The sequence below is a fragment of the Morus notabilis genome, unplaced genomic scaffold, assembly GCF_000414095.1.
Source record: "Morus notabilis unplaced genomic scaffold, ASM41409v2 Scaffold297, whole genome shotgun sequence".
NCBI classification, from domain to species: Eukaryota; Viridiplantae; Streptophyta; class Magnoliopsida; order Rosales; family Moraceae; genus Morus; species Morus notabilis.
This window is the reverse complement of record NW_010357726.1, coordinates 80,922-102,076: the sequence shown is the minus strand read 5'-3', so window position 1 is coordinate 102,076 and position 21,155 is coordinate 80,922. Positions and strand designations below refer to the sequence as shown.

Genomic DNA, 21,155 nt, shown 5'->3' with positions numbered 1-21,155 from the left:
ATCACATAATTAGAATGTGACCTTAGCTCAAAATTTTTAAACAATTTTTCTTATCAAGGTATAGATCAGGAAATGTATATATTATGTTAGACATGAACTTTGATTTTGATTTGTTGACAACATAATTAATTTTTGCGACACATTTTTTTTCACTTTGATTTTGACATGAGCTTTGATTTTCACTTTTGAAATCAAATAAAAGATCGACATATTATTTTCTTTTTGGGAAATTAATTTGACATGCAAATAGCGTATATTTTATTCCTTACTTAAATACAGAAAATAGTAGTTTGAGGGATTCCTGTGTCCTAATATGCATCAAAAGAGCCATCAATGAGGTCCAACTGAAATGACACCAAAGCCATGATTCATAACTTTATATTTCCTTGTTATATGCCCTAATATATCTTGATTTAACCCCAACTATAGCCATTAATTTTCTTTAGCTTTTAAAATAATGTGGTTTAGGCCCAAGCCACTTGAGCCTGTCGAGATTGTTGACGTTTGACACAATTATAATCACAACTAGCAGTATTTGATCTATGGGATTACAATCAATTTCTTTGTACCTTTTGCATTGATCAGGAGGCAACATTTTCACTTCTGTACGATGATGTCAAACTTTTTGATTGGACAATTGTGAGTACTACCATATTGATCGGCGTGCTATATATATATATATATATATATTAAACGTTTAATCAGTGTAAAGTGGATGTGTAAGTTACTTTCAATGTACATTGAGTTCTGAGTTCAAGTTTTAGGATATAGAAATTTTTTTTTTCAAAAAAAGAAAAATAATAATAACAGCCACAGCCCACACACTTCTCCGGCGAAATTAATAATATGCTCGTTGTGCATGTTCAATATTAATATCTACATAGTCATATATTAAGACTAGAAGTTGGTAGTCTGAGGTATATATATTCAATTCACTTTTCAATTGAAACAAGGATTAATTAGCATATAATAATTCTAAAAAAGGGATTAATTAGCCTAAGCTGCAGCCCATGTGTCTGAATCAATCACCACTAATTTCAAATTATGGATAATCAGACCTTATTTAAAGGTTGTTCCAGCCCAACATGATATTGATGTTTAACCAAACCTTAATTTTCAACTCTCTTGCATATTGTGCCTATGTACATTATAGTAAAATCTTCATATGTACGGTTCAAGACTTTAATGAGCCACCTCAATGTATACAGTTGATCATCCAACTTAACGTTTGGTTCATGGATTAGAATTATTTTCGATTTACGTGTATTTTTTGTGAGAGAAAACACTGTAGCGAACCATGAACCATGATTCAAATCATGGTTTGAATCCTCCAATCAAACATCCCCGACATGAGGCCTCAAAGAAGCGAAAGCTAATAATGCTGTGCCTGCATACTAGACTATAGCGTATGATGATGGCATTTAGAGCTTTTTATACACACGAGACAATGATATATAGCATATACATATTGCCCACACACTAATGTGTATGTGTATTATATATATATATATATATATATATAACAAAATTTTGATATTCATGCATGTTAACATATTGAAATATATTTATACATATGTATGTGTGTGTGGATTCATTGGTCCAACAAAAACGACATACGTACAAATGACGTCTAATTACCAGTACTAATACTATGAGGCTAACTAATATCCCATAGGATGCCCTTTTGCCAAACGTAAATTAGATGCACCATTATCCACATATATAAAGATGGTACTATTCAATCATAAACCTAAAGACCAATTAGGTATAATCAATCGTGAAATGGTCATTCAACTCCCAAAATGTGAGCATATAAATATGTGTGTGTGTGTGTACACACACACACGCACACTTCACAAAACAGCACAAAATACATGACATATATAGCCATATTAGGGTTATCTTTTTTTCGTCTCCTTAACCTAGTTACTTTCCAATCAGTTGAATAATTGATAGATCATATCATAATTAATCCATCTCGGTCGATCTTGAATTAATAAAGTCTTAGCCATGAGTAGAGGTGGAAGCTATGGCGGCGGACAGAGTTCCTTGGGCTACCTTTTTGGATCGGAGGAGCAGCCCAGTCCTCCGCCGCCACGCCGACCAGTTGAGCCGCCTTACGGCGTTGATACTGGCAGCGGCAGCTTCGAGAAGCCTCCGGTCCATACTAAAACTCGTACGGTAGATCCTTCCGAAAGGCAAAAGAATTCCAACAACTATCACCGAGCTGAAGGACAAAATTTGGGCAACTTTGTAACTGTAAGTGACTATCTTCTTTAGGAAAATTATATACGTGCACCTTTTCCTATAATAAATATGTCTGATCTATGTTAATTACTTCACAGGATCGTCCTTCAACAAAAGTGAAATCGGTTCCTGGAGGAGATTCGTCTCTTGGGTACTTGTTTGGAGATAAGTGATGATGTTTTACCTTAATTAATTTCCAATTTCTCTAACTAGATCTATTTTCATCGTTTAAATTTTCGCATATAGTAATTAATGTGTAATTTGTGGGTTATGGGAATTACCATGTAGAATAAGGGACTGATCAGCTCCCAAAAGTAGTGGTGGTGGATTTGGAAGGGAATTTAGTAGAAATATATATATATATATATATATGTGGTGTTTGATTTTCAGATATGAAGTAGATATATTTGTGTTTTGTGTTGTGAATTATGATCCTTATAATACATAGGCTGTATACCTATGTATGTGGTTTCTTAAGCTTGTCTTACGTGCAACATGTATAATAAGAGATTTTTTTCAGCAGAGTTTGAATATATATTCTCAGAATTACATGTATTTATTTAGTTCACATTCATTGATGGGGGTTGTAGCTATCTTTTTCTAGTTTATTGAAGATAACTCGTTGCCATAGTTGAAATGGCTCACTCCCATATTTGTTTAATTTTCTAATTTAATGCCATTTTTTTACTTTTTTGCTTAAAAAACAATAATTTTCTCATAGTTTCACTATATATTCAACTTGCTAGGGAGATCATGCAAGCTTTTTAAAGTTTTTTTTTTTTTTTTTTTTTTTTTTTTTTTCACAGTTGGAAAAACTAGCTAGTTGGCAGTAGGGCATGTATATCATGATGTCTATGTATTTCTGCCTATTGAGGAAACAAATTCCTACGTTCTCGGTGGGTGAATCACATCGATTGTCTGTTTCAGTTTTTCACGATGATCATGGGAATCTTCATCTGATTAGATTTCCTGTAGATAGCAGCTTATTCAAACAAAACTAAATTATTTTAGTAATTTGAATGATATAACTTGAATGATACTTTTCACTAATTTCTTAATTGAATATTAATGCATTCCACTATTTATGATCGAGAAACTAAATTAAGATTTTTATTTTTTACTTCCTTCTTCTGTATATGTTGAGCTAATTATTTTATATGTTTGTTCACACCCGTTTGTGTATAATCTATATATATATATATATATATATATATATATATATATATATGCGTACACATATATGTCGGCACAACAAAACAGCCCGGATGTGCGTATCTGTCATCAGCATTTTTAGTTGATATGTCATTCATTCCTCTTGAAATTATAATGCATTGCTAACTATTTGCTGTCTAGTGATCATGTTAATTTTCCACATGTACATGCAATATATCATTTCATTAATTATTTAATCAGTATTCAATTAGTACTGCAGTCACATGTATGATATATATGTCAATTGTGTGAGTTCTTAGAATGGTCATGAATGGCACAATAACTGAACTAATAAAGATCAATAAAAAGGCAAGAAACTATTTAAAGGATTAGTGAATGAATAAGATAGGAGTAGGCCATATACTACTTTCGCAATAAAGAAATTTAGCAAATGTTTCCCTTTAATTACCTTCCCTTCTTCAGATGAGAATATGTAGACCATGAATTCGGAGACATGGAGAAGGAAAAAAAAAAAGAAAAAAAAAACAAAATAGGGATTTCGATCTTAGGGCTTTTCTTCATTTAAAGGAGAGTAGAAGGGTATTAAGCACATCATAATATTTTCAAACACCTTTTATTAATTTGATGTCCCATGGTTCTTTTCCGACTGTTTTTAACTAAAAATATTCTAAAGACCAATTTAAAGTTTGGAATAAAGAAGTTGAAACTTTTAAAGATTAGAGGATAAAGTAAGAATGAGTATAAAGTAATTCAGGGACATAAATGAAATAAAACAAAAAAAAAAATATAGTGTCCTCCTTTCTAATATCAGAATTCTGAACTTTGATTGATGGATTACATATATATGTGTGCAACTGCTTTTAACAAATTCTCTTGGATCTGAACAGAACGTTTGAATAAAAATTTAATTTTTTGTGAGAAAAATATGTAGCAAAGAATATTTGAATTGTAGACATTCGAATGGTGTTTTTGATTGCGGAATTGTACACAAATTAAAGATGTACCTTCTTTACTACATAATAAACTGTTATTTGTCAACATTTGAATAACATATCTTTGGATCATAATCAATCAAAAATCAACAAATTGTCAAATGCAACGTCATTTGTTGATCATGTGTATGTGTGTCTATATATGTATATATATAACAAACCAAAATTAAAAATCCATATCATCGAATCAACATGGTCTCACATGCTATTATATGAGATTATAGTCAAGATCATGAATATAATCTTTAATATCACGTTTCAAACGATGCGGCACTAGTAGCGTTTTAATTGAAAGATTAAATATCGGATTGAATTATCTCTTTTTCCCATTGCCACTAAAACTCTATATGTATATATTTTCCTAAAGAGGCCAATAATAGGAGATAAATTCTGAGTTATAGTGTGCACATGCACATAGCACAACCCTTGCGCTAATTATAATTTTCGTCTTTACCCATTTTCTTCTTAGCTTATCCACACAGAATGCAAATTTGTACATTCTTATATTGGGTCTGAAATATATATATATATGTATATATGTATATATATATATATATATCCTTGCAATGGATATTTTTTAACAAGGTCAAATAAAAGGTGGGGTTTTCAATTGTAAATGCGGCATAACAGATTTATATCCTACTTTAAAGTGCCTTGCATGCTCTGTCCTTTTTAAAAAAAAAAAATAATAATTTAGGTTTATTGCTGATATGGTGGCTGAGGCTTGATCCCTTGATTCCCTATACAGCCTTATATCATGCGTATTTTATGCTTAATTGCTCATTATATTATTGGAATGTAATATTGACCGTGTAATATATAGAATTAGCCAAGGCAAACAAGTAAAATTCGTGAAAGGATGAACGTCATGTGCATGTCTTTCATGCAATTACTAAAATTTCAATTCTCATATTCTGTCACGAATTCCATCTTAAAAGATTAACCTCCTGATAGTAGTTTAAGTCCTTTTAAATTCATTAGTTTAGTCAATGTTTGTTTGCACAGTACTCCTGACAACTGATTTTGTGTTCCATCAGTTTTTATATGCCTGCGCATGTGTTTATTGTTGAACATTGAATAAACTAGTCGTTTTGCTTGTAAACTTAACTGAGGTTGGAATCACCTGATGTTCAACAAAAATTAAGCGGAAAAAGGGAACAAATACCCCTTTAAATATTACTTTTTTATGTTTAACCACAAATATTGACTCATTCATTTCTAGTCAAATAATTATATTAGTAAAAACTAAAAAGAGTATTAATTAAGAGTAAAAGATAAAAATTTAAATTCATGCACCTTAAGAGTAAGTTCATTAATTTTCTCAAGAGAAAACAAGAAAAACAAGACAAATACCACTCAAATAGGTACCCCAATCTATTTCTAACCCTAAATATTAGCTCATTGTTTTCTACAATTTTACAATTAAAATAATGAAAATAGTTAAATTAAACATTTTTTAAATTTCAAAGTTACCCTCAATAGTCTATTGGTAAATTATAAGATATGTCGGCGGTCCCCCGTTGCCAGTGACGGGCCTCCGGCTGGCCATAACCTGACGGGTTATGATCCATAACCTGACAGATTACACCGGCCACCAGCAGGTCTCCTGTCATAACCTGACAGGTTATGATCCATAACCTAACAAATTACACCGGCTACCGGCGGATCTCCGGTTGGCCATAACCTGACAGGTTATGATCCATAACCCGACAGATTACACCGGCCACTGACAGGTTTCCATCCATAACCTGATAGGTTATGATCCATAACCTGACAGATTACACTGGCCACCAGAGGGTCTCTGGCCGGCCGGCCATAACCTGACAGATTACACCGGCCACCGGCGGGTCTCCGGCCCAAATCTGACAAGTTAATCTATAACCTGACAGGTTATGATCCATAACCTAACAGATTACACTGGCCACCAGCGGGTCTTCAGCCGGCCGGCGGCTATAACCTGATGGGTTATGATCCATAACCTGATAGGTTATGATTCATAACCTGACAGGTTACTTGACAGATTATACCGGCCATTGGTGGGTCTCCGGCCATAACTGGACAAGTTATAATCCATAACCTAACAGATTACACAGGCCACCGGATAGTCTCTGGCCATAACTTGACAGGTTATGATCCATAACCTAACAGATTATAACCTGCAGTCACTGGCGTTAGTCATAGTATGATCCATCAGGTTATGATCCATAATCTGTGGGTATTTTAGTCTTTTCAATTTGTGATGATAAATATCTCATATAAATGAAAGGGGTAGAGTTTATTAAAAGTGGTAGAATTAGGAGATTTGGTGATTATGGGTAAAACATGTAATTCTCTCTTTTCTCAAATTTTAAGCACGCAAGTGTTGACCTTTATGAAGTGGGCCGATATTTGGGCTTTAGGACTGTAGACTAGAAGACCCAGTACTACTTTGACATGGCCCTTCATAACTTTTAATCGTTTACTTCAAATAACAAGTGTTTTTTGTTACTGATCAGAAAGTGTGAGGTACATCAACTGACTCAAACATATCTTACAATTTTCGTATGAGTTTCAATAAGATTATCTTGCTATATAGTGTATTCATTGGGAATTTTATTTGAAGAGTCGTTATGACAATTTGCGTATAGCACGATTGTCTTTCTTTGTGAGTTCGTAGGATTTATATAGAGCTCACACTTACCAACGACAACAAACGATCAATCATATCAGTCGTGACTGTTCTTAATAATGTTACTCTTTGTTTATGATGCGTAAATAGAAAAATCACCAAAATACTGCACATGATCAAATTGTAATGCCATGTTGATACATTACTATCATCTCCACACACAAAAACAACAAATATAGAGAAAATTGTTGAACTTATAACTTTTAAAAGTGCATGGATTTAGATTTTCTCTTTACTCTTGATTAGTACCTTTTTATTAATATAGTTATTTAACTAAAAAAGTTATTAATAAAAAATAAGGGATAAAAATTAATACCCAATGTACGGATTTGTCAAGATTTCTCATCATCATATTTATAAGTTAACAAACTCATTTCAAATAAGTCCACGTTAATACATATCCTATCATCATCATCATTTTGAGTTGTCGTTATTTGCACTTCAATAACAGCTCGTAGTACAAAATATTATGCTTAAGTAATTAAGATATCTTCGCAAGTATTTCACATCCTTTGATTTTTTGATAATTTGCAACGGAAAATTAAAGTAACAAAATCAAATACCAACCTTAGAGCCACAATGGAGGATATATGTGGGGAAGATTTCAAGAATGTCTCCATCACAATATGTTGAACATTAAAAACATAATTTCATGTCTGCAAATTCTTGTGAGCAACAACTAGAAGTAGTGGGACTGGCGTGTAATTGCACTACCAAAGCAACACCTCACATTCCAAACCATCACAAACAATTATTTTAAAAGGTCCAAACGTTGGGGTTCCTTTTTCCTTACCTAAATCTTGTCTCGTGAAAAATATCGGAACCCAATTGAAATTACACATTATGGATAACTAGATCCCGTTCATTTCACCGATTTGAATTTTACTACAGTAAAAAATTTTCAGAAACAATCACATATAACTTTTTTACTACAATAAGAAACTCTCACATAAAGTCACATCTCAATTCAAATTAAAAAATTAAATCAACGAAATAAACAGGTTCTAGATGTATTAGGTACAACTCTTGGGGTATATACTTCAATCCGCTTCTAACCAAAACGGATGCCTAATTTGTTGAAGTTACTTATACACTTTTTTAGTTAAAAAATGTAAAAACAGGAACAAATTTTTATCAATTTCAATAAAGTCGGCACACACTCAATTTATTAAAAGAAACACAAAATTTAAAATGAAAGGAAGAAAGGCATAGGAACCCGAATGCTTGCGCAAAATAAAAATTGTAAAAAGGAAAAACATTGATCGATTCATAAAAACGAATTATTTTCACATCTTAAAACCCCTTTCATTTCGAGTCCAAAGAGCACAGAGTGTTTTATGAGCCCAAAATGATCTACACACTTATGCACGTAACAACTGTAATGTGAAATGCAAAATTAGCCACGATCAAATAACAATTGGTGTTATTTTCCCAAGGTACCTACCTTCTCCATGGTTTGTTGCTTTTTCCACTGAGGTATGAAGGCCCCGTTCATTTCACTAATTCGAGTTTTTTTACAGTAAAAGGCTCTTAGAAATAGTTACATCTAATTTTTTTATTACAGTAAAAAGTTATCACATAAAGTCACATCTCAACTCGAATTAAAAACTCAAATCAGCGAATTAAACGGGCCCAATTTACTGCAATTTGTTCACCTTAGTCGGTGCCATACATCTCCATCAACATGGTTAAAGACTTTAGTCCCAATTAATTAAATTATACTAAATTATATGACACGTAAGACTAACACATCAGTCTATATCATGTATATGCCAATATATGTATTACAACGTCATCAATTTTCCAACTTGAAAAATAAGTTTGGAATTGGATTCACTTATCTTATGCAAAATATTGCCCGTGAAGGGGCTGGCCATGGAGTGTCGGGTGAGTGATCATGTGTGACAAAAGAAGTTGCTCACGGGTGGCAATGGCGAGTTCTGACAAAAGGAACCGTGACCTTTGTGGACCTAAGACCAAAGTCATCTCACCAATTGCATATATTCGTACATATTAAGACCTCGTTCGCTTAACAGATTTAAGTTTTTAATTCGAGTTGAGATGTGACATTTTTTGAGAGTTTTTAACTGTAGCAGAAAAAATTAGATGTGACATTTCTTGATAGTTTTTAACTGTAGAAACCTAGAACTGAAAACTCGAATCGGTGAAATGAACGATGTCTACATAGATAGTTGCCTCCTTCAAAAAAAAAAAAAAAAAAACCATAGATAGTTTGTCAAAAAACGAGGGCCGCAGAATCATATCATCCATTCTCATTCACTTCTTTTCAGAAAATGTAAGCCATAATTAGCTTTATTAGACCAAACACATTCCTTTTCCTTAATAAAAAAAAAAAAAGCTTTTAGCTACTGATGATCACTCAACCTCAATATAAATGTTCGGGGCACTAGTGATGATAGAATCACTTTCTATTAATTATGATACTCAACACTAGTAGTGTTTCTAAATAACTTTCAGACCTCAAATAATCTTTTGTTATTTCTTCTAGCAATCACAAAATTTGCACAAATTAGTTTATCAAGAAGAAAAAAAAAAAAAAAAACACAATGAGATTGCTTTATTATGTATGTCATGTATATGTGCTCATAGTTTGTTCATAGCTTATTTATTCTGCCCACCATGCGCGCATATTCCATTTTCAGTGTTTCCTTTAACAAAAAATAGTACGTGGGTGCCGCTTTTCATGAGTCTGTTTCCCACTTAGTCATCCTAAGATAAGATTATAATATCCTCGACATCCACGTCTAGAAATTCCATTATCTATGGTTTACTCGATCACGTTTTTTTTTGTTTTGAAACCCAGTTTTAGAACTTATTCTTTCTTATGAGACCTAGTTCTAATAGGAGTACAAGTTTAATGACGCAGTAATGTTCTTAATTTCTTTTCTTTGTGTGTACTCTATCATGTTCCAAAGAAAGGGATGATGCAATAATTATGAAATAAAACAATTTTGAGGATATTAATCAGGAAAATGTGTCTAACCATATTGACGGAGACATAAGGTTGTAGGGAAACGTGAAAAGCACATTGGAACAAAAGCTAAGAATGTATTAAGTCAAATGAAATTTGAACAATAACAAAGATGTCCTCTATGTTGAGCCACTTGAATAGCCTTAGGATTAGAATGGAAATAATGGATAATCTGATAAAGTCTGCCACGTCTGCATAAAATAAATTAACATCAAACCACAAGAATCCTAATCTAAGTAATTCAACCTTATTCCTAATAACTAACTAAAAGAGGGTAAATTAGAGGAATACTACTTTTAAAAAACGGAGGTATTCGGTTTGGTTTGATGATTTAAATTTTTAATTTGAGTTAAGATGCGATTTTATACGAGAACTTTTCACTGTAGTAAAAAAGTTAAATGTGACTGTTTTTTTAAAACTTTTTACTGTAACAAAATTTGAATTCTAAACTTAAATCGGTGAAATGAATTGGTAGCCTAATGGTAAGTATGAATAACTAGTTTTCGTGAGTGATTGAGCCTAATTTGCACATTATAAGAAGAAAAAGGTTATTGGTCAACCGAATGTAAAACCTGAGCCGCTCATTAATGTGGGCCCAATAAACGGTCCAGATTTTAGATCCATGATTAACATTTTTTTTTTACTTAGTCATCCTAAGATAAGATTATAATATCCTCGACATCCACGTCTAGAAATTCCATTATCTATGGTTTACTCGATCACGTTTTTTTGTTTTGAAACCCAGTTTTAGAACTTATTCTTTCTTATGAGACCTAGTTCTAATAGGAGTACAAGTTTAATGACGCAATAATGTTCTTAATTTCTTTTCTTCGTGTGTACTCTATCATGTTCCAAAGAAAGGGATGATGCAATAATTATGAAATAAAACAATTTTGAGGATATTAATCAGGAAAATGTGTCTAACCATATTGACGGAGACATAAGGTTGTAGGGAAACGTGAAAAGCACATTGGAACAAAAGCTAAGAATGTATTAAGTCAAATGAAATTTGAACAATAACAAAGATGTCCTCTATGTTGAGCCACTTGAATAGCCTTAGGATTAGAATGGAAATAATGGATAATCTGATAAAGTCTGCCACGTCTGCATAAAATAAATTAACATCAAACCACAAGAATCCTAATCTAAGTAATTCAACCTTATTCCTAATAACTAACTAAAAGAGGGTAAATTAGAGGAATACTACTTTTAAAAAACGGAGGTATTCGGTTTGGTTTGATGATTTAAATTTTTAATTTGAGTTAAAATGCGATTTTATACGAGAACTTTTCACTGTAGTAAAAAAGTTAAATGTAACTGTTTTTTTAAAACTTTTTACTGTAACAAAACTTGAATTCTAAACTTAAATCGGTGAAATGAACTGGTAGCCTAATGGTAAGTATGAATAACTAGTTTTCGTGAGTGATTGAGCCTAATTTGCACATTATAAGAAGAAAAAGGTTATTGGTCAACCGAAGGTAAAACCTAAGCCGCTCATTAATGTGGGCCCAATAAACGGTCCAGATTTTAGACTCATGATTAACATTTTTTTTTTCAAAGAGAGAACAAATAATTAAAGAAAATAAGAATTCTAAAAAAACTAACCTCGAGACAAAATCAAATAACGTCCCTGCGCTTTAAAGTCACGCAATCAGTACAAAAGGGTGGCTCAATTCTTACAAGAAACCTTCACCAATAACGTAAAGGACTTCAATAAAGTAAGAAAAAGGCTTTTAAAGATTTGTGAAGGAAAAAAAATAGTAATAAAGCCCACTAAATTAAACATTACACTAACTCAAGGCTATATATAGATATATATTCTTGTGAAGTCATAGCAAGAAACCAGAAGATCAATCATATTCCTTTTGTTACAATATTGTAGCATCGGCACAGCAATATTGTTTCAACAACTCAGGTAATATAACTTCTCTCTTCCAATATTCCAGTTTTTAGAGGGATTGATCATTTTCTTCTAAAGCAAATTTTGGTCTTTTCTACTCATATTTTGCAAAGCCAAATCTAACCCATTTGTTATTTTTTTTTAGTTATTGGAAATGGTTTTATTACTAGCCTTATTACTGCTCTTGAGCACAAATGGAATAGAAAGCCGAAAAGTGCTGCTAGTTGAGAGCTTTGAGTACTCAGCCATCAACTGCAGAGGCCACAGTGCCTCATTGACTGATTTTGGAGGAGTTGGCGACGGAATCACATCGAACACGGAGGCTTTTCAGGCTGCAATCAGTCACCTGAGTCAGTTCTCGTCGGACGGTGGATCGTTGCTCTTCGTCCCGCCTGGGAAATGGTTGACCGGAAGCTTCAATGTCACCAGCCATTTCACTCTTTTTCTCCACAAGGACGCTGTTCTACTTGGTTCTCAGGTTGTTAACATCTAAATCACTTCTCTATCTTTTGATTTCGAGTGTTGTTTAAGATCATAAAGAGTTATTATGAAACTCTATACTAGAGGTCAATGTGGTTAGCAACTTAACATCCAAGTCTTTCATCTTCTCTAATGCAAATGTCAATATCAATACTATAACAAAAGTGAAAATGACATATTTAATATATTATTTTATGCATAATTCTCTTTCAAACACTTTATGTCTATTGGTGATCATTACATATGCCGAATTTAATATAAAAAATAGCATTACATTAGAGAATAATTTTTGTGCTTAAGTACTATAAAAAACATTAAAACACTATTTTAACACCGCATTAGAGATGCGCTTAAGCTTGTATATATTATTTACTGTCAATATCAATACTATAACAAGTGAAAATGACATATTTAATATGCTATTTTATGCATAATTCTCTTTCAAAGACTTTATGTCTACTGGTTGTCATTGCATATGCGGAATTTAATATAAAAAATAGCATTACATTAGAAAATGATTTTTGTGCTTAAGTACTATAAAAAAACATTATAACACTATTTTAGCACTGCATTTTTGCACATATTATTTACTGTGACAGAGGGGAAAACAAAAAATTTGTTTTCAAATGATCAAAGGTCTTATGATGGCCCTTCATATTGTGTTTTGTCATGTGATAATGTGGTCATATGACATGTTAGCACAGATAGCACTCATCTTAGTGGTGCAATATATATTGAATTTTATATTCAATAGGCGTGTTTGAATATGGTACTTTGATCCACCGCCTGTGTTTTATTGGTTTGTTGATTGAGAATATGGCTTAAAGAGAGGGACCAAAAAAAAAAAGTATGAAATTATAGATACCATGAAATTTGGGAGGTTGAGAATCACAATGGTCCACTTTTTATGGCTTCTACTAATTACGGCATTCCCGTGAATAATGGGCCATCTTGTGAATTTTTTTTCATTAAAAGAAACAAGAAAACTTAGGAGGAATCTGTCCTTATTAGGACATAAAGATTTATTCCTTTTTTTTCTTTGAAAAATATAAGATTTTTACCATTGTTTTTTATCAACTGAAAATTATAAATAGCTTAAGAAGTGATTACGGGCAAAAAACAAAAAGGATTTGCAAGGTTTTATTTCAAATTTTTCGTATCTATATAAAATTTTAGTACCATCATTTTAAGCTTTTTATGTAGGATGAAAATGAATGGCCGGTGATTGAACCCTTACCATCGTACGGTAGATGTCAATATCAATACTATAACAAGTGAAAATGACATATTTAATATGCTATTTTATGCATAATTCTCTTTCAAAGACTTTATGTCTACTTGTTGTCATTGCATATGCGGAATTTAATATAAAAAATAGCATTACATTAGAGAATGATTTTTGTGCTTAAGTACTATAAAAAAACATTATAACACTATTTTAGCACTGCATTTTTGCACATATTATTTACTGTGACAGAGGGGAAAACAAAAAATTTGTTTTCAAATGATCAAAGGTCTTATGATGGCCCTTCATATTGTGTTTTGTCATGTGATAATGTGGTCATATGACATGTTAGCACAGATAGCACTCATCTTAGTGGTGCAATATATATTGAATTTTATATTCAATAGGCGTGTTTGAATATGGTACTTTGATCCACCGCCTGTGTTTTATTGGTTTGTTGATTGAGAATATGGCTTAAAGAGAGGGACCAAAAAAAAAAAGTATGAAATTATAGATACCATGAAATTTGGGAGGTTGAGAATCACAATGGTCCACTTTTTATGGCTTCTACTAATTACGGCATTCCCGTGAATAATGGGCCATCTTGTGAATTTTTTTTCATTAAAAGAAACAAGAAAACTTAGGAGGAATCTGTCCTTATTAGGACATAAAGCTTTATTCCTTTTTTTTTTTTTTTGAAAAATATAAGATTTTTACCATTGTTTTTTATCAACTGAAAATTATAAATAGCTTTAGAAGTGATTAAGGGCAAAAAAAACAAAAAGGATTTGCAAGGTTTTATTTCAAATTTTTCGTATCTATATAAAATTTTAGTACCGTCATTTTGAGCTTTTTATGTAGGATGAAAATGAATGGCCGGTGATTGAACCCTTACCATCATACGGTAGAGGAAGGGATACAGAAGGTGGAAGATTTAGCAGTCTTATCTTTGGAACAAATCTCACTGACGTTATAATTACAGGTATATTAATTCCAACTACCAATCACCACTTTCTAACGGACAAGTTACATTTTTTCCGAACTATAAATCTTGTCATAAAATGCTTATAAACGTTAATTTTAGTTTTTTTTCTCCGAACTTCAGTAACTCTTGTAAATTCTCCCCCTCTAGTAAATTCTTACTTCTATTATTGTTGTTAGCCATGAACCTCCAAATTTCTTAAGTCAAGTAAATTAAAAGAAAGCTGATGTAGAAAAAAAAAATGACAACTGCGTAATTAGACTTTTGTGTGACTAAATGAAGATGAGCTAACAGAGTAATTGCGTACTAAAAAGGGTTCAACAACACTCATTATTTGTGTGATACATGTTGTCTGTTAAAAAATCTTAGCATAAGGAGTTTTTTTTTTTAGTTTTTGCATTTCACGTGGTATTTTCTATCAAAAATTTAATTGAGGGAAAAAAATTGCAAGAGTTATTGAAATTTAGGGAAAAAAGAGTTAAAATTAAAAAGTTCGATTAGCATTTTGTGATAAGACCTATAATTCAGGGAGAAACATTTAATTTATCCCTTTCTAACTCATAATTTCATGAGAAAAAATTTGTGAAGCCTTTGATTCATGAGGCATCTTTTGTATCAGGTGACAATGGCACTATTGATGGCCAAGGTGAATTATGGTGGCAAAAGTTTCGCAGTAAACAGTTACTATACACCCGACCGTACCTGATCGAGCTCATGCATTCTGAGAATATTCAAATATCGAATCTCACTTTGGTCAACTCTCCATCTTGGAATATCCATCCCGTTTACTGCAGGTTTTATAATTTAATTTTTGTTTGTTTTGCATTCAAAGTATTTAATCAAGTTTTTTGAGCGTTTTATATTCTAAACTATGAAAATTGCAGCAATGTCATTGTTCAAGGCATCACAATCCTTGCTCCTGTAACTTCTCCAAACACTGATGGGATCAACCCAGGTAAAAGGTTTCCTCTTACCTTCATATCATTTTCTTGCTTTTCTAAGGAAAAAAAAAAAAACATACTTTTCTAAAAAATGAAAAAAAAAAAAAAAAAAAAACTAACTAATCAAATATGTTATCACATTAATTTATGCCAATTAGTATGGAAGAATGGACTATCTTAAGCTAATAGGAAGTGGTAGGGCAACATTCCTATCAGCATCTGGGACAATTCTAACGTCATGGATCATTAATAGTATCTATTATTGACGTATAATCAAACTTAAGACTATCCCGTATTAGTATAGAATCGTATAGTATTTATTTTTTAAGAGGGCTCAGGTATATGAATTTGTATGTGACACAGATTCTTGCACAAATACGAGAATTGAGGACTGTTACATTGTCTCGGGGGACGACTGCATAGCAGTGAAGAGTGGGTGGGACGAGTATGGCATAGCATTTGGGATGCCAACAAAACAGCTCGTGATCAGACGCCTGACCTGCATATCCCCATTCAGCGCCGTGATTGCGTTGGGAAGCGAGATGTCCGGCGGGATCCAGGACGTCAGAGCGGAGGACATTGTAGCCATCAACTCAGAGTCAGGAGTCAGGATCAAAACAGCAGTGGGGAGAGGAGGCTTTGTGAAGGACATATACGTCAGAGGCTTCACAATGAAAACCATGAAATGGGCATTTTGGATGACAGGGAATTATGGTTCCCACCCTGATGACAAGTATGACTCCAATGCTCTCCCTCTGATCCAGAACATAAACTACCGCGACGTGGTCGCGGAGAATGTGTCGATGGCCGCCAGATTGGAGGGAATTCCCGGTGACCCTTTTACCGGAATTTGCCTTTCCAATGTCACAATTGGACTCGCAAAGAAGCCAAAGAAATTGCAGTGGAATTGTACAGACGTGTCTGGTATTTCGAGTGGCGTGGTTCCTCAGCCTTGCCCGCTTTTGGCTGACCAAGGTCCGGATGCGGCCACAACATGTGCATTCCCAGAAGACACATTGCCTATTGAAAATGTTCAAGTCCAGACGTGCTCTTACAGAAGGGGGTGTTTTTGATGTGTACATTTTTAAGTTAAAACAAATCAAAATTGGTGGTTGTTAATTTACTCCGTTTATGGTTTCCACAAATCAATCGGAGCAATATATGTATATATACATATACACACATCAAGAATTGCCTAAATCAATCAGATTAGTATATCAACCACTATGTTGATCATAATGACACTACTTTATAGAATTTTTGAGCTTTTGCTCCATAAACTTTTTGTCCTTTCTAACTTTTAATTGTGACGAAAATAAATAATCAATTTAGTAAAAAAGTGCCATGTAGTTTATGAATCTTACTAAAATTTAGAGTAAACGTCCTTATACACGTGACATGACGTGCTCTGATCATTATTCAAAATTTTAAACTCTCCCTTTTAATGAGTTCATGTAATGTATATGAGAATATTTCCATCAATTTTTATAGCCCACCTATTTGAGATCACTCTGCAACATTTATTAAATTCAGGAGTAATTTGCCAATTGTAAAAATTTTACAAGAAAGATGTTTCAAGTACCCTATTTTACATTGAAAGTCCCGGATTTGGAAATCCATCAAGACTTATCTGTTGCTTTAGTTCAGAGCCAGTTATATTCAGTGCATGAATGTAGTCATCACAATATATTGTCTCAATTAAATATTGGTGCTTGAAGTAACAGAAGGGTAGCTTTTGATTTTATAAGAAACCTCCACCAGTTACGTTTACAAATGAAATGAATTCTTTTCTGCCACCTACTTTTTTAAGGAAGCATGAAAAGAATTCTATCCATATGATGACCTTGTATTCAGGATCCGTTATGGAGGAAATTTTAAAATATTTCAAGTCTGTTGTACTAAAGTAGAGTGGAGAAAGTTTAATGGTTTCAAAAAATATCATAATATTAAAATTAAACTCAAGATAAATGTACATAAATAATTAGATAGGTATATACATACATATACATACATATACTTTAGGACTCAATTTTGAACCATTAAATTTATATCAGATTTTATCAATTATATATGATATATATATATATATTCATTTCAATTTCAATGTAATATCAAATATAACGTTAAAAACAAGCACTAGAACAAAAAAAAAAGGTATATTATAAAACGCTCCACATATACTCACACACGTAGTTTTGAAGTCTTTTCAAGAAACTAAACGTTCAGCTCACCCCTTTTGTACAATGTGGTTTTTGCAAAGAATTGTCCAAACAACTCAGGTAAAATCTGTTACAATAACCCTTTTTCTTTTTTTTTTAGTAATCTTTAGAGCCAGCAGTAAACTCCAAAACCCAATTTTAGAAAATGCAGATAAATTTCTTTAATCTTGTTCTCTCTCTGTTTTTTTTTGTTTGGTCCTTCAATTTGGTATGCAGTCGTTGGTAATGGTCCCAACTCTAGTACTGCTTTTGCTCATGAGCACAACTAATGGAGTAGAAAACAGAAAACCAAACGCTATAGAGAGGTTTGAGTACTCAGCCATGAACTGCAGAGACCACAGTGCGTCATTGGCTGATTTTGGAGGAGTTGGTGATGGAATCACATCAAACACAAAGGCTTTTCAGGCTGCAATCAATCATCTGAGTCGGTTCTCATCGGACGGTGGATCTTTGCTCTTTGTCCCACCTGGAAAATGGTTGACTGCTAGCTTCAATCTCACCAGCCATTTCACTCTCTTTCTTCACAAGGATGCTGTTATTCTTGGTTCTCAGGTTATGACGTTTAAACCATTTCTCATCTCTTTACAAAGTAACCCTTTTGCTTCTTTAACCCTTCTTAGTTCTCAGGTTACAACCTTTTTCTTTTTTTTTTTTTTTTTTTCTAATGCCATCTGGTCCATTTTTCAGTTTGCAAGAAGAAAAGGTATTTTTATATATAATGATAAGAATAAGAACTCTTTTGTAGGATATAAAAAAGAACTTAGTGATAGATCACTGTTTTGAACCGTCAAATCTCTAAACAACTTCTATCAATTTTATATGCTTTTTTACTTCGATATAATTTCAACATGATTTAACATTTAAAAATATACATTATCGTGTTGCAGAAAGATCCCAATATAAAGAACGAGGATTATGTTTCGCGGAAACTTCCATGCCTTGGTTTTAGCTTGCTAGTTATATAGTGATATTAACTTTTTCTTAGTAACTAATTTGAGCTTAAAAATTATATAGGATGAGAGTGAATGGCCAGTGATTGAAGGCTTGCCATCATACGGACCAGGAAAGGATACCGACAGACGATTTAGCAGTCTTATCTTTGGGACCAATCTCACTAATGTTGTAATTACAGGTATAATAAACTATAATTGTTTGTAATTGGATTTAATCAGAGAAAAGTTATAAAAAGTCCACAATTTATCAAATATTAGGGGACAATGGTACTATTGATGGTCAAGGTGAATTGTGGTGGCAAAAATTCCGTAATAGAGAGCTAAAGTTCACCCGGCCGTTCCTGATAGAAATCTCATACTCTGAGAATGTTCAAATATCAAATTTGACGCTGGTCAACTCTGCAAATTGGAATATCCACCCTGTTTACTGCAGGTCAAATTGAATTGTTCATTTTTTTTTCCTTGTTTTTGCAGTCAAATTGTCAAGTCTTGTTTTGGTTCCTTTTCAAGTCTGATTAATTATGCAAAACGCAGCAATGTGATTGTTCAAGGCATTACAATCCTTGCTCCTGTTACATCTCCAAACACTGATGGGATCAACCCAGGTTAGGATTTTAGACATCTTAATCATTTCTTGCATTCTAAGCAAAGCATAAGTTCAAGAACTTCTTGCTTCCCACTGGGTTCTGCAGCTGTTGAAAATTCATTTGTTGTGTCATAATTGATAAAATATAACTAAGTTATGCATGTGTTGTATTTAACCAACTGAAACTTGGTGATGCAACCGCCACATATGTAACACTATATCAAAATCGTCAAGGTTGTCATACTTTTTCGCTATATGCAATTATATTTTGTTTCCATTTAAATAATGATACATCACCAGTGGTTGTGCTACTTGCCTTTACCGTCTCGATTGATTAACCAGAATTTACGCATGTGGCACAGACTCCTGCACAAATACAAGAATTGAGGATTGTTACATTGTCTCTGGAGATGATTGTGTAGCAGTCAAGAGTGGCTTGGATCAGTATGGCATTGCATTTGGGATGCCAACCAAACACCTTGTCATCAGACGCCTCACATGCATATCTCCAACAAGTGCTGTGATTGCTCTGGGAAGTGAAATGTCTGGTGGGGTTCAAGATGTGAGGGCGGAAAACATCGTTGCCATCAGCTCAGAGTCGGGAGTAAGGATCAAAACCGGCAAAGGAAGAGGAGGCTTTGTGAAGGACATATATGTCAAAGGCATGACCATGCACACAATGAGATGGGTGTTTTGGATGACAGGAAATTATGGCTCCCATGCAGACAATGGCTATGACCCCAATGCTCTTCCTGTGATCCAGAACATTAATTACCGCGACATGGTCGCCGAAAATGTGACCATGGCATCTTGGTTAGAGGGAATTCCGGGAGACCCTTTTACTGGAATATGCATTTCCAATGTCACAATTGCATTGGCAGAGACGGCGAAGAAATTGCAATGGAATTGTACAGACATTGCTGGAATTTCAAGCGGTGTCGTTCCTCATACCTGTGAGCTTCTTGCAAACCAGAGTCTAGAGAAGTGGACAACATGTGATTTCCCAGAAGACATCTTGCCCATTGAAGAAGTTCAACTTAAGAAGTGCTCTTTTAGAAGCAAGTGTGTGTGAGAAATCATTCAAAAGCAAGATAAATCAGAAAGGGAAGTAATGCTTGACTTGAAGCTTCCATATTTTGGATACATCAAATGCAATGTTATTAATTTATTAATTTACTTAGGCAAGGGTTCATTAGGAGGAATAAGAGGGGAATAAGAGGGGGCAAAGGTTTGTTAGGAGGAAAGTTGTTAGTTACAAGTTAGTTAAAGGGTGTGAGATAAATAAAAAGGGGAGGGGGAGCTGAGGGAAATTAGGAAGAAGCTAGTATATATATATATATTGTTTTATTGGATATATATGGTCAACAAATCAAAAGCAAAACGTGTTTTTAAATCAGGTTAATATACAATAATCTACTGCTATCTACCGTGTGCAAAGAATCTATTTTCTACCACTTTGGTGATTATAAGAATATCATATCTGAACTTGATTTGGAAATCCCCTACGATTTGCTCGATTGCTTGAATTCAAAGCCAATTACAAGAATGCTGTCGCAATATAATTTTCCTTAATTTTCGTGTACTATTCAAATGCCCATTTTTTAAAAAAAAAATTATTAACATATAAGTTGTCGTTATTTTTGTGTAGATTGTACATCCATGATACATAAACATACAAGTCAAATATTTCTGCTTGAAACAAACAAGCCACATCAGGTTAGCTTCTGATCTTGCATAGGAAACCCCACCTACCTATCAAGAGAAATTTATATAAAATATTCTTATAATATCTTTTGG

The 21,155-nt window shown here is 33.2% G+C and overlaps 3 protein-coding genes across 3 annotated transcripts; all 3 read left to right on the top strand.

Annotated features, from left to right (window-relative positions):
* The first annotated feature begins 1,862 nt into the window (after positions 1-1,862).
* Positions 1,863-2,475, top strand: LOC21406976 (protein SPIRAL1-like 5). The gene is made up of 2 exons (XM_010090755.2): positions 1,863-2,259; positions 2,346-2,475. Exons 1-2 carry the CDS (start codon positions 2,011-2,013, stop codon positions 2,418-2,420), a joined length of 324 nt encoding a protein of 107 aa, XP_010089057.1. The 5' UTR covers positions 1,863-2,010; the 3' UTR covers positions 2,421-2,475.
* A 9,296-nt stretch (positions 2,476-11,771) lies between these two features.
* LOC21406975 (probable polygalacturonase) lies at positions 11,772-16,842 on the top strand. Its single transcript, XM_010090754.2, has 6 exons — positions 11,772-11,987; positions 12,118-12,450; positions 14,539-14,659; positions 15,279-15,453; positions 15,544-15,614; positions 15,964-16,842. The coding sequence occupies exons 2-6, from the start codon at positions 12,127-12,129 to the stop codon at positions 16,671-16,673; spliced, it is 1,401 nt and encodes a 466-aa protein (XP_010089056.1). The 5' UTR covers positions 11,772-11,987; positions 12,118-12,126; the 3' UTR covers positions 16,674-16,842.
* A 968-nt stretch (positions 16,843-17,810) lies between these two features.
* Positions 17,811-20,621, top strand: LOC21406974 (probable polygalacturonase). The gene is made up of 6 exons (XM_010090753.2): positions 17,811-17,879; positions 18,036-18,371; positions 18,834-18,951; positions 19,031-19,205; positions 19,307-19,377; positions 19,721-20,621. Exons 1-6 carry the CDS (start codon positions 17,844-17,846, stop codon positions 20,428-20,430), a joined length of 1,446 nt encoding a protein of 481 aa, XP_010089055.2. The 5' UTR covers positions 17,811-17,843; the 3' UTR covers positions 20,431-20,621.
* Positions 20,622-21,155: the final 534 nt, after the last annotated feature.

What these genes read in the sequence shown, in the direction of transcription:
- LOC21406976 (XM_010090755.2), top strand. Translation starts at nt 2,011, where the DNA reads ATGAGTAGAGGTGGAAGCTATGGCGGCGGACAGAGTTCCTTGGGCTAC. An exon ending in ATTTGGGCAACTTTGTAACT is followed by an intron (nt 2,260 to 2,345) that starts GTAAGTGACTAT and finishes ATTACTTCACAG; the next exon opens with GATCGTCCTTCAACAAAAGT.
- LOC21406974 (XM_010090753.2), top strand. Translation starts at nt 17,844, where the DNA reads ATGTGGTTTTTGCAAAGAATTGTCCAAACAACTCAG. An exon ending in CTGTTATTCTTGGTTCTCAG is followed by an intron (nt 18,372 to 18,833) that starts GTTATGACGTTT and finishes AAAATTATATAG; the next exon opens with GATGAGAGTGAATGGCCAGT. An exon ending in ATCCACCCTGTTTACTGCAG is followed by an intron (nt 19,206 to 19,306) that starts GTCAAATTGAAT and finishes TGCAAAACGCAG; the next exon opens with CAATGTGATTGTTCAAGGCA.
- LOC21406975 (XM_010090754.2), top strand. Translation starts at nt 12,127, where the DNA reads ATGGTTTTATTACTAGCCTTATTACTGCTCTTGAGCACAAATGGAATA. An exon ending in CACTGACGTTATAATTACAG is followed by an intron (nt 14,660 to 15,278) that starts GTATATTAATTC and finishes CTTTTGTATCAG; the next exon opens with GTGACAATGGCACTATTGAT. An exon ending in CACTGATGGGATCAACCCAG is followed by an intron (nt 15,615 to 15,963) that starts GTAAAAGGTTTC and finishes TATGTGACACAG; the next exon opens with ATTCTTGCACAAATACGAGA.